The sequence below is a fragment of the Ctenocephalides felis genome, unplaced genomic scaffold, assembly GCF_003426905.1.
Source record: "Ctenocephalides felis isolate EL2017-DRISC unplaced genomic scaffold, ASM342690v1 CF-g0.4_SCAFFOLD_00845, whole genome shotgun sequence".
In the NCBI taxonomy this organism is placed as follows: domain Eukaryota; kingdom Metazoa; phylum Arthropoda; class Insecta; order Siphonaptera; family Pulicidae; genus Ctenocephalides; species Ctenocephalides felis.
Window position 1 is genome coordinate 10,981,013 of NW_020536999.1, and position 12,571 is coordinate 10,993,583.

At 29.7% G+C, this 12,571-nt stretch overlaps 1 protein-coding gene across 1 annotated transcript in view; it reads left to right on the plus strand.

Annotated features, from left to right (window-relative positions):
• Nucleotides 1–1,100: 1,100 nt before the first annotated feature.
• LOC113377826 (rap1 GTPase-activating protein 1-like) overlaps nucleotides 1,101–12,571 on the plus strand; it is a gene marked incomplete in the record, with an annotated part of 395,724 nt that continues 384,253 nt past the window's right edge. The window contains 1 exon segment of the mRNA XM_026618256.1: nucleotides 1,101–1,365. Coding sequence (XP_026474041.1) covers nucleotides 1,295–1,365 — 71 coding nt within the window.

Below are 12,571 nucleotides of genomic sequence, written 5' to 3' on the forward strand. Positions count from 1 at the left end.
CATGTACATTGTTCTACCATAAAAATTGTTCAGAAATCATAATTTTTTTACCATTAAAAATATTGTAAGTGGTATAATAAAAATTAAGTCGTATTTATATTTATTTAGTGGTATTTTACACAAGTGGTAATAAATATTTTGAATTATTAGTTTTTTGAAGATCAAAATTTTATTATGTGACTTGTTATTAAAATCGCACGTGGTATTTTGCGGTATAAATCGTCCAGTACACATAATTTTGCCTTACCATTAAGAATATCGTAAATGGTATTTTGTGGTATATTAGAAATTAAGTGGTGTTTAAATTTAGTCAGTGGTATTTTACACAAATGCTAACAATTATTTAAAATTGTATAGAAGTACACAATTGTGTTATTTTGTGGGTTTCAAAGACGTATTTTTTTTTTTTGTCACTCAAAACTTTATTCAAGTCAAAGACGTATGTGCCTTAATTGTAGATATAGAAAAACAAGTGGTATTTTATGGTATAAAAATTTCTGATCAATTTTTAATTTACCAAGGGCAAAATAAATTGCGTCAATTGTTGAAGAGAGATACTTAAGAAACTAATTTTTACTTTTGTCAATTTAGTAAAAATATTAAAAGTGGCATTTTCTGGTATACTACATTTCAAATGGTATTTATATATTTATTTAGTAGTACTTTATACAAGTGGTAATAAATATTTTAAATCATTAAAAATTCTACAGAAGTACACAACTGCTTTATTTTGTGGTTTTGCAAGACGTATATTTGCACTAATTGTGTGTACAGAAAAACAAATGGTATTTTATGGTATAAAAATATCTGAAGCAATTTTTAATTTACACAACGACAAAACAAATTGCATATAGAACGATACTTGAAATAAAAAATCACATTTTTTACTTATCTTGTTATTTGTTTTTGCAAAATAGTGAATTTTTTTAAATTCTTTTAGGTGGTACAAGTGCGGTATTTTGTGGTAAAATCAAACCTAAAGTGGTTCTTGCAGACAACAATTATTTTTTGACATTTGCAAAGATTAAGTTGACTTAAAAAAAGTACTTGTGCAAGTGGTATTTAGTGGTATTTCGAACATATACCAGTGGTATATCACCTCAAATTGTTTATATATAGTTCTACAACTTTCATGACTGGTATTTCAACTATTACCGAAGTGGTATTAAGTGGTATTTAGTGGTAAAAATTTAATATGATTCTCAATTACAAAATTTTTCGTGTCAAAGTGGTGAAAAAAGTGTTTTTGTGATCAAAAGGTTAATAAAGGATTATTGAGGATCATTTTTTCGAGATGTTGAAGATACACATGTTGGAACAAATCATCACAAATGATAACAGGGATAATGGTGAAGGAGGAGAAAGGTTAGTGAATTTTATTTAAAAAATTATATATATATATATATATATATATATATATATATATATATATAATTAATTGTTGAAGATATTTAAAATTGATCACCCATTATTATCTACACTATTTATCTTATGAATTATGTAGTTACAATCTGGTTATTGGGGTAAATAAAAAAGTACAAAAAATATATATTGAATACATTAAAGGGTGCTTTGTGTCAATTATATTCAAATATTTTTGTTACCAATATATAAGTGGTTTTCTTAAGATTTTTTTCTAAAGAAAGTTCTTCATTGTATTGCCTATTGGTTGCATAATACAACAAACAACCGAGACAATTCATTTTATCACAAAGCCTTTTGTAAACATATAATAAAAGTATACAAATTTAGAAACTTATATAATAACATGTATTTTGAATGCCTAATATTTATTTATTCACTTACAATTTTAAAATCCACTATAAGAAAATTTTGAAACGCAAAATGGAATAAAATACAACATAGTAATAATATGCAATTTTTTGATAATTTATTTTTTTAATCAGTAAGTTTTTGATATAAACAAGAAAATAGGTATTAGTAGGCCTCTAATGGTTTAATTACAAAAATTAATTAAATCTTGGATTAATACAAAAATGAGAAAATTTGTTCTAAATGAATAACCTATTATAATAATGGGTGCTCTTATAAATCACCTATAAATTAATATATTGATTTATATTAATTTTATTAAGGCAAAGGTTAATCTCAAAGTTAATTTAATATATATATATATATATATATATATATATATATATATAAATTTAATTAACAATTTTATTCTATCTATTTCTATCTCAATTTCCCAGCAAATTCAAATATTTACCATCCCTTATATGAAGTCGTAAAATTCTTATAGTTGGCCCAATATTTGGGTTTTCCTCGATATGGAGAGTGATATTTTCATCCCCGAGTTTTGTTATGGGATGAATTTATTGTTTTCAATCTACCTTGCGGTTTAATAAAGGAAATTTATTGTTTTTTTTGGGGGGAAAGAGATATATGTGGGGAAAGGACTTATTTTTGGAACAAAGTTTTCCAAATGAAAATATACCCTATATTTAATTCGTTACTAAAGATATTATTTAAGTGATAATTTAATTAACTTTATATAAATATATTTATTTACTTGTTTTGTATGGTGCGAATTATTTTTAATATTAATAAGTATATTTAATTCATTACACGTCGAAAATGTAAAAAAAAATATTTAAATATTATTATTTCAATCCTAAATAAATATTTTTGTTTGGCTCCAATGTTGCAAATTAATTTTTTACTAAATGTTATTTTAAAATAAAGTATGAAGTATCAATTTTATTTGTTAGTAGTTTAGTTTCCATTATCATTAAAAAATGTAAAATTCTTTTAGAGAAATATTATATTTTTATAAAATAAGCCAATAACGACATTTTGTAATATTTGGATTTAGAACATTTTTTAGTTTTTCTCAAAAAACTTTTAATTTTCATATAGTACATTATAATTTGTTTACATTAGTAAAAACTAGATAAAATTCACTAAAATCTAGTAAAAAAAAGAGTGCGCGTAAGGATCACACGCGATTGAAGTAAAACTATTAATATTGTATGAGTAGGCAATTAAGATAAAAATAAAAAAACATCATATTTGAATTTTAAAAATCATCTTTTAATAATCATATAACATCAATAATAATAAGATCTCCTGAGCATCGGCACAGCTGTCCTACTGATATTAAGAGTTTGAATATGATGTGAAGCTTTCTTCCTAATTTTGTTACCTATCTTACCGGGAAATTCAAACCATAAACGTAGAAGTTCATCATTATCGCCACGTTCTATGTACACTAATTTTCCCACACAACCATTAGCTAAGCCATCACTTACATCAATATTAGTTGTTATTATGTAAAATTTATTCAGAACTAAAATTATTTCATACGGCAAAGCCCCGGTATCAATAACCGATTTTTTTGAAACTGCTGACGAATGTATGATTGTTGATCTGTCGCATGGCAACCTACATAAATATCCGTGGCAGTAGATATTATTTTGTCTTCAACGAGATTCAATATAAATTTATTATATTCCATGGCACATTTATTCTCTAAGAAAAGTCTTATTCCATGAGGACATAACATAAAAAACGTGATTCAATTAATGCAAGTTCATATAGGGTTTAGCGCTCGACTTACGCATGACATGACGCGATATGAGTGGATACTCGCGACATCAGCGCTTACGGCGTCGTAGTGTTCAACTACACGTTGGCGTTTTCGTTGCATTTGTACGGATTTACACCCGTGTCGCGCCTAATAAAGTGTTTACACCCATGTCGCGCCTAAAGAAGTTTTACTTCAAAACTGTTGGGATATTGAAATTTTTACTAATTTGTATGCCAATTTTTTTTATTATAAAATATTATTTAAATTGCATATATATATTTTTTTTATTACAACTGCTAAATAATTTAACATCTAGTAACAATAATAAACAATAACATAAATTTAAATACAAAGAGCACAAAATAAAGGGTAGGATTGCATAAATTAGTATTAAATATTTTTTATCTGTTCTCTATTAATTTTTGTTAGTTGAGATTTTACTCCATATGTTATTATTTAAGATGTGAAATGCACTAAATTTATTTGTTAATAATTTTTAATTGCCATTATAAATAATTAATATAAATTTTGATTACTGTTTTTTTTATTTTCTTTAAATATGTTTAAACATAATGGACTTTCTTATATTATATTAAACAAATAAGATATATTTTTTTGTTTTATAATGCTGTTTTTTAAATAAAAAAAATCAAATATTTATAAATTATGAAATTGTCGTGAATAAATATTTTTGACCTAGAATTTAGAGGGATGAATAGAATTCAAATGTTTCAAAAAATTGCATTGAAAAGAATGTAATAAAAAATTGTAATTTATTTATTAAATAAATTTACTTAAACTTTGTAAAGAATCCGGAATCTTAATATGGTACAAAGATAAAAAATTTTAATTTCAAAATTAGCACAATATATTGCATATTGTTAAAATCATACATTTTGTAGTGCATTTGTCGTGTTTATTAGTTTAGAATTAAACCCTGACGTTTCGGGTTCTGATTTGTCTCATCTTCAGTTCTGGTAACTTTTTTTCTCCTGGTTTGTAACTCTTTTTTCTTCTGGTTTGTAACTCTTTTTTCTTCTGGTATGCAACTTCTTCTCTCCTGGTTTGCAACTTTTTTTCCCTGGTTTGCAACTTTTTCTCCTGGTTTGCAACTTCTGGTCAGTTTGCATACAAGAAGTATAAGTAAGGCGCGTTTGTGGCCTGCTTTGAGAAAATACTGCTCGCCCATTTAAGAACTAACTCTGTCTTTATTATTATTATTACTGATTATAGGTGAAAGCCGGGTTATCGGTAATACATTGATGACGATGAATCATCAACATAATAGATTTACATGAAAACATATTATTGGTAGCAGACGATTGGATAGGGTTGACTTGGATACGATTTATAGATGAACTTAGTCAATATCATTACACCACTAGTTACTTTGAGGCATAAGATAAATCTAATACTAGTCGTTACAACACTTTTTTTTAAAGTCCTATGAGCTCTTGTGCTCACTTCTCAAACGACGTGTTTTTTTTATAGAAGGACACAAATAGGTCCTTTATGTGATTACTACAATTTATGTAGTACTGGAAACATTACTGCTTGACATCAGGTAGTCCGAGGCTGTTATCAAAACTGGACCTCTCGTCATCTACTAATCCTCAGAAGTTCTTTAGGTTTTATTTCAACCTTTGTATTATAAACTAACTAAATAGATTTTCCACATATTCTTTTGCCACTAATTTTAGATCTCCGCCTTTTCTCTCCGCTTTTCTCTATCGTTCCAAAGAGTTTAGAGTTATTTTGTAATAATGGCAACATGCCAGTTGAAATCGTTCTTTAATAGGTCAACAGATTGCCATATTAGCTTTTTATTCTCTTTGGAAGTACTTGACTCAAGTGGTAAGGGTCACCACTCCTTTCTCATGGTACAACATGGTATGGTAGTTGTAAAGTTGAATGTTTATGAGATCTTGATATGGATTTATTTATAAACAATCATGGATAATAATGGATAAATGAATGCGAATAAATTGACGGCAATAGATTCAATTTACTTCGTTTTCTTCCTTGTATATAGTTGTCTTCATGATGCCTTTTTTGTTCTAAATTAATAAAAACTAGTTGAAAGTAGTATTTTGCCTTAAGGCAAGTTGCATGAACTTTCTGAAACGTGTACGAATTGACTTAACCAACCGAAATTGAGATTTAGATATTTAGATAATATTAGTTCACTCACGATTACATATCATCTACGTAGCCCTTGATATTATTTAATGATTTAAATTAATGGTAACATTTTTGACACAATTAGATTTTGTCGACTCACTTTTCTAAAAAAAATGGCAAAAATTTTTGTGGAATTCAAATTTTGCGACTCATCACATCACAAGAGCGACTTTTGACACAAATTTTGACAATGATATTTTTATAAATTTTGATGAATTTTTCAAAATAAACTACTTGTCGTAAGCCCTTCAAATTTTAGTAAGTTCTAGTAGCGCCATGATATCTATCAAAATAAAATGTTTAGAAGTTTACGAAGAAACGGCTCAGCCGATCTTTGTCCAAAACTAATCAGCACGACTTCCAAATAATATTTTTGAATAATAGTTTTTTAAATTTATAAAATCGATTCAGAATTTTCACTAAAACGCTGACAGAATTTTTTTCAAAAAGAAACGCTTTAGCCGATTGTGTCAAAAATTCAACCAACTTGAGTGTTTATAAAATTTCATTAAATTTTTTAAAACTTCTCAACAGTTTTTGAGAAAGAGTCGATGAAAGGTCTAATTTTATCAAACGTCAAAAAAAACGCTACACATTTTTTCAAACAAAGACATTTTTACAAATTTTGATGCATTTTTAAAATTAAACGACTTGTCGTAAGGCCGTAATATTTCAGTATGATCTATAAGACCTTGATATATATCGCGAACAAAAAATTCATAAAAATCGTCCAATTTTTTTTTAAACAGTTAATGACAAGAACACGTCAGCGAGTTTTTACCAAAAACTAATCAGGTCGATATTCCCAACCGATATCTTTTGAACAGTTTTTGAATTTTTAAATTCGATTCAGAATTGCAGGCTAAAACGTGAATGAATTATTTCACTTTTCTGCTATTTACAAAGAAACGGCTTGGCTGATCGACACGCAAGTCCTCATCGAGATACATCGAATGGCTTTTAAATTTTTGAAATCGGTCCAGCCGTTTTTGAGAAAACGTCTATTTACGGTAAAAAATCTGTTCACACACACACACATACTTTTTCCTTAAATTTGGTCTCATTCGATTCAGAATGTCTTGAAACGTCGAGAAAACATAAAATTAGCGAATCGGATTTTTTTAAGAAAACATAAACTTCTCCTTCGAGAAGTTAACTAGGAAATAATTATTTGAACATTTTTAATTTTTCTTTAAAAATATAATATGTGTTCGTATGTGTGTATGTATGTATGTATTTGTTATATCGAACAAGTGATATCGAATTAACGACCCGTGAAGTGCTGCGAAAATAAAGTTTCGTTCGAAACGATTTCTGTTTAATTTTCTGCTTATCTTCAGAATCGATCTCTTCTTCACGAGGCAAGGACGCCTCCAAGTCTACTCGGATCATTATCGATTTTTAATCGATAAATTATTAATATTAATTATTATTATACATACACACAAACACACATACATAGACCCACCCACATATATCTAAAGACTGATTATCAGAAATGAATTCAGAAATCACATCATTCAAAACTTTATTGCAACTTTGATGTAATTTTTTTCTAAAACAAAATAAATTACATCTTGAAATAAATTAATTTTTCTATTAATTTAGTAAATTATTATTAACGTATAATATATACAAATTCAATAAGTAATATGAAGAACGTTTCGGCAAGAATTAATATCATTATACACAAATTTAGTATCAAATTACAACAAAAATTACAGTACAGTAATTATTACAAAATAAACTAAACTCAGTCCTATTTTTAAAATATTTTTGTTTCTTCATATTGTTTGTTATATTATGAGTAAATTGAGGAAAACATGCATCAATACATTGAATAAACTTTTTAGGCATTTCGACACTAAATGTGTGCCATCATTCAATATTAATGTTTTAATTATAAGAACAACTTTAATTTGAAATAATTTTGTTACTTTAATAATTTATTTTTATGAAAATATTCAAATTAATAATTAATTGAATAATATTATTCGACGTTTCGGTATCAATTTGTATCATCATTGAACAATTTAAAACCAAATTATACTAAATACACATGCAGTTTTTTTTAATATTTTTTATATTGTGAGAAAATAAAGGGCAAAAATACATAATACATTGAATATATTTCTTGTACGTTTTGGCAACCAATGTGTCATTATTTAGCAACTTATTGCAATTTAATTATTAATTAGAAAATCTACTACAGTTTGAATTTTTTTTTTTTTTTTTTTAATTTCAATAATTATTACAACTGCTAATTTATTAACATCAAGTAATATTGATAAATAAATAATTAATTTAAATAAATAAAAGAGCAAAGGATAAATTTTTTTTTTTTTTTTTTTTTTTTTTTTTTTTATTTCATTAAGTAATTACAACTGTCTATAAATATGACATCTAGTAATTTTTTTGATTAATATAAATAGAAAGGGCATATCAGGCCGCCCAGTGGTGGTCCTGATATTATTGTTGTTAAACTAAAGTAGATTTGATCCAGGTAGTCTTAAAAACTAATCAAATTAAACTATACATATTAGATTAAACAAAACAAAACAAAAAATAATAATAATAATAATAATCTTCTAATCTAACTAATCTAGTATTAAACATAGGAGTAGGACTACATTATTTCTAAACGATAACTTAAAAACCTTATTGTGCTAACTGAATAAGTTTTGTTCTCTTCAGTCTGTAATCGAAAGTTGTGTCGTATAATTTGGCTGCAAGTTCGTTGCTGTGATTGTCAATATTTTGTTTGTGTCTCATTGAATACTTTTTAATTTCTTCTGTGACTGTGGCTATGCAAGTGTCTTGATGTATCATCCAGTTGGGGACTTATCTGGGAGCTCCACTGCTTGTCTTAAGAGTTTGTTCTGGAACCTTTGTATGATTTGAATGTTACTTTTTTTGGGCGGATCCCCATAGTTGTACTCCGTATGTCCAAACTGGTTTTATGATGGTTTTGTACAACAAAATCTTGTTGTAGGCTGATAGTTCTGATTGCCTACCCAACAACCAGTGTAAAGTTCTTCTTATGTGTTCCATGTGTGCCCGTTTAGTGACTATGTGCGCTTTCCAATTTAATTTCTTGTCTAGAATCATCCCCAGGTATTTGACTGTCTCTTTTGCAGGAATTGTGTGGTTGAAGATTCTAACTGGAGGACATGTGTCTTTGCGAAGGGTAAAGGTAACATGTACCGACTTGGAATTGTTGACTTCGATTCTCCACAGCTTAAACCATTGTTCCATTTTGTCCAGATGAACTTGAAGAAGTAATGATGCCATTACGGGATTCTGATGCTGAGCGATAACGCATGTGTCATCTGCAAACATGGCTATATTGGTATTACAATTAACAGGAAAATCGGCTGTGTATAGAAGAAATAATGTTGGTCCTAGAACACTTCCTTGAGGAACTCCGGCTCTAATATTTCTCACTTCTGACTGAACACCATTTATGTAGACGTAAAATTTTCTGTTTTGTAAATAAGAGTTAAGTAAGATATATAAGTTACAGGGCAGACATTTTTTAAGTTTGTATAAGAGTCCTTTATGCCACACTTTATCAAAAGCTTTCGTAAGGTCTAGAAAAACTGCAGAGCAATAATTTTTTGAGTGAAGAGCTTCATTGACTGTATTAACTACTCTGTGAATTTGTTGAATTGTTGAATGCTGTTGTCGGAAGCCAATTGATAGTTAGGTATTAAGTTTTTGTTATGTATTTCAGAGAGTTTATTCGTTTTAGAATAAGTTTTTCAAAGATTTTTGATACACAAGAAAGTAGACTTATTGGTCTGTATGATGAAACTAAATGATGGTCTTTACCAGGTTTAGGAATTAAAATTATTTTAGCAGTTTTCCATGCTTCTGGAAAGCAACGAAGTCTAATTATTGCATTGAAGGTTATAACTAAATATCTTATCAACTTCTTGGGTGCTTCTTTTAGCATTCTTATTGTTATTTTGTCATGTCCTGGGGATTTTTCCTGATTTGGATGATTTGATTAAACCGGAAATTTCTGAAAGGTGGTTCTGTTAACTCCGTTAGTAGTTCTTATATCCTGGTGGAGATAATCATTTATGAAGTCTTCTTCGCTACGACTGCATTGAGGAGGTGCCGGGTTAAAAGTTTCTTGTAGATAGTCAGCAAAAAGTACGGCTTTTTCTTTGTGTGATCTTGCCCATGACTGATCAGGGTTTCTGATCGGTGGTACAGCCATAACTGGTTTCTTGAGTCGTTTGCATGCTTTCCACAGCGAATAATTCGTATCTTGAGTTGAAGATAGGTTGTTTAGGTAAGTCCTAATAGATTCATTTTTATAAGCATTAATTGTTGATTTTAAGTTTTCGCAGGCTCTATTAAGTCTTTTCTTATCTTCGGGATGCCTAGTGACTTGCCATATTTTACGCAATCTTCTTTTGATGGCTATTTGTTTTTTTATGTCCAAAGGAATGCTGAGAGTCTTGCAATTAACATCTCTGGTGTCGAATTAGTTGCTGCTTGTTGTAGAATAGTTGTTACTTGATTGATGGCATTGTTGACTTCATCTTCAGTTTTCAGGCGAATGTTGCAGTGTAGGTTATTTTCAATAAAAATTTTATAAGTTATCCAGTTTGTGTATTTATTGGTTAGTAATTGACTGTCAGCAACAATATTGAAGTTTTGAGAATACGTTAGTATTACTGGTGAGTGATCCGAATTTAGGTCCAGGCAGGATCGAACTTCTATAGAGCTTTCTTGGATATTTTTGGTTTAAAAAAGTCAAGCAAGTCTGGTATTTGCTCAAGTCAGTGGGCCAATATGTGGGTTCGCCTGTGGATATTGCATTTAGGTTTAGCAGGTTCATTGCTTTGTGAAGCTCACGTCCTCTGGGAGTAGTTAGTCTCGATCCCCAGCATGTGTTTTTTTTTGATAATCTCCTCCAGCGATGAATAAATTACCAATAGATTGAAAAAGTTCAAGAACTGTTGCTGACAGATTGTAGGTTTAGGAGGGCAGTATATTGCTGAAAAAATAATGGTTTTCGGAAATATGTCAACAGCAATATTTGTTGCTTGCATGTAGTTAGTGGAAAATGATTCTATAACAGTATGTCTGATCTTGTTTTTAATAATTATGGCTGATCCACCATGCGCTGTTCCATCCGGATGATTTGTGCTATACGTTTGGTAATTAGTAATACGAAAGTCCTTTTGTCTGTGAGATGAGACTCAGATATAAGCATGATGTCGATGTTGTTGTTTATTAAAAAATATTTAAGCTCCTGTGTATGCTGACACAGACCATTGGCGTTCCATAAACATATTCTTAAAATCCCTGCCATTAAAACTTCCTGTTTAAAATTGTTGTGAGTATATTGAGCATTGTGCTCATTTGTTCGGTCAGTGTTTTGATCATTGTTTTGAGTTCAGATAGGTCGTTATTGTGTTGTTCGTTTTTGTTTGTAATAGACTCTTCAGTAGTCTCTTCTTCAGCTGGTGTGTATTTCCACGAGCAATCCTTGAGTACGAAACTCCAGGTACTGTTGTGTTACTGATAAATTGCCTATTGGAAGTGAATTGCCTTTCCCGAGGAGCTGGATATTTTCTTTCGAGCTGTTCTTTATAAACCCTGCAGCCTTTGTAGTTAGCCGGATGATTTCCATTGCAGAGAACACATGTTACTCCGCCGCTATTTATTTGTCTGTCCATGAGCATTTTTTAGTTGGGTGTTCCTGAGCGCATTTCACGCAGCGGGGAGTTCTGTAGCAAAAAATTTCTTGTATGTCCTAGCCTTTGACATTGTGTGCACTGGACTATTTCGCGAGAATATCGTTTGGCTTGAATTTCAACTTTTGTTTTACATAAAAATTCAATTTTGTAAAAAATCTTTATTATTTTCTTTTTGCTCCAGTTCTACCGAGAGAATATTTAGTGGGAATTTTGTATATCTACTTCTGAGAAAAGAGATGTACAACTTTATGCCCTAGTTCTCTATTTCTTTTCTTTTTTTACACTATGTCTAGTCGGTGCTATAGTGTAGGTTTTTAACCACGACTTTAAATGACCGTTTTTTGACTTATCTTGATAGGAAGCATCTGTGTGTCCTCTTTCTTTCAGTTTGTTTAGAATAATATTATAAGTTTGTGCACTTTCAAGATTTATTTTCACTTGTGATGTTCCTATAGTTTTTAGTGTGTATTGTTTCTTGGCTTCGCTTTCTAACAGTTCAATCAATGGCTTGATATTTCCCACTTCGTGAACAAAAATCGGTGGAGGTTTGATCGCTGTTTTATTTTGCACTTGTTTGTTTTGAGATGGTGAATTTTGATCAGATGTTTTTCTAAAACTGCATAATAATTTCTGGTTGGAGTAGTAGCTTTAAGCCAGTAGTCTTTCGTTACTACTACCTTGGCTTGTTTTCTAGACTCCGTGGTGTTGCTGCTCGTTTCTTGTGATAACAACTTGCCAATCAACATTGGCATTCGATGTACTTGGTTGATAGTTAATAGGATCATCAATAGGATCGTCACCACAACTCGTCGCTTTCCTCCATACTGTCGAAATCACTTTCATTATCATTATTTAGGGTTTCAAGCGCTTTGTAAACGACTTTTGAGCACTCATGATTGCTGACCCCAGCCGGGGTCATGCTTCAAACACTGTTGTTTTCACTTGCACTATTAAATAACTTCTATTGATAACAATGCTTAACAATAGTTTGATTATTGAATTCACGTACCCGTACAGGGTACGTAAATACTGCAGGTAGAAACCGGTTTATTCGCAGGTATAACTGAACGATGTGCACTGCTTCGTAGCTGAAGCAAAACTCAAGGATAAAATTTACATAAAAATA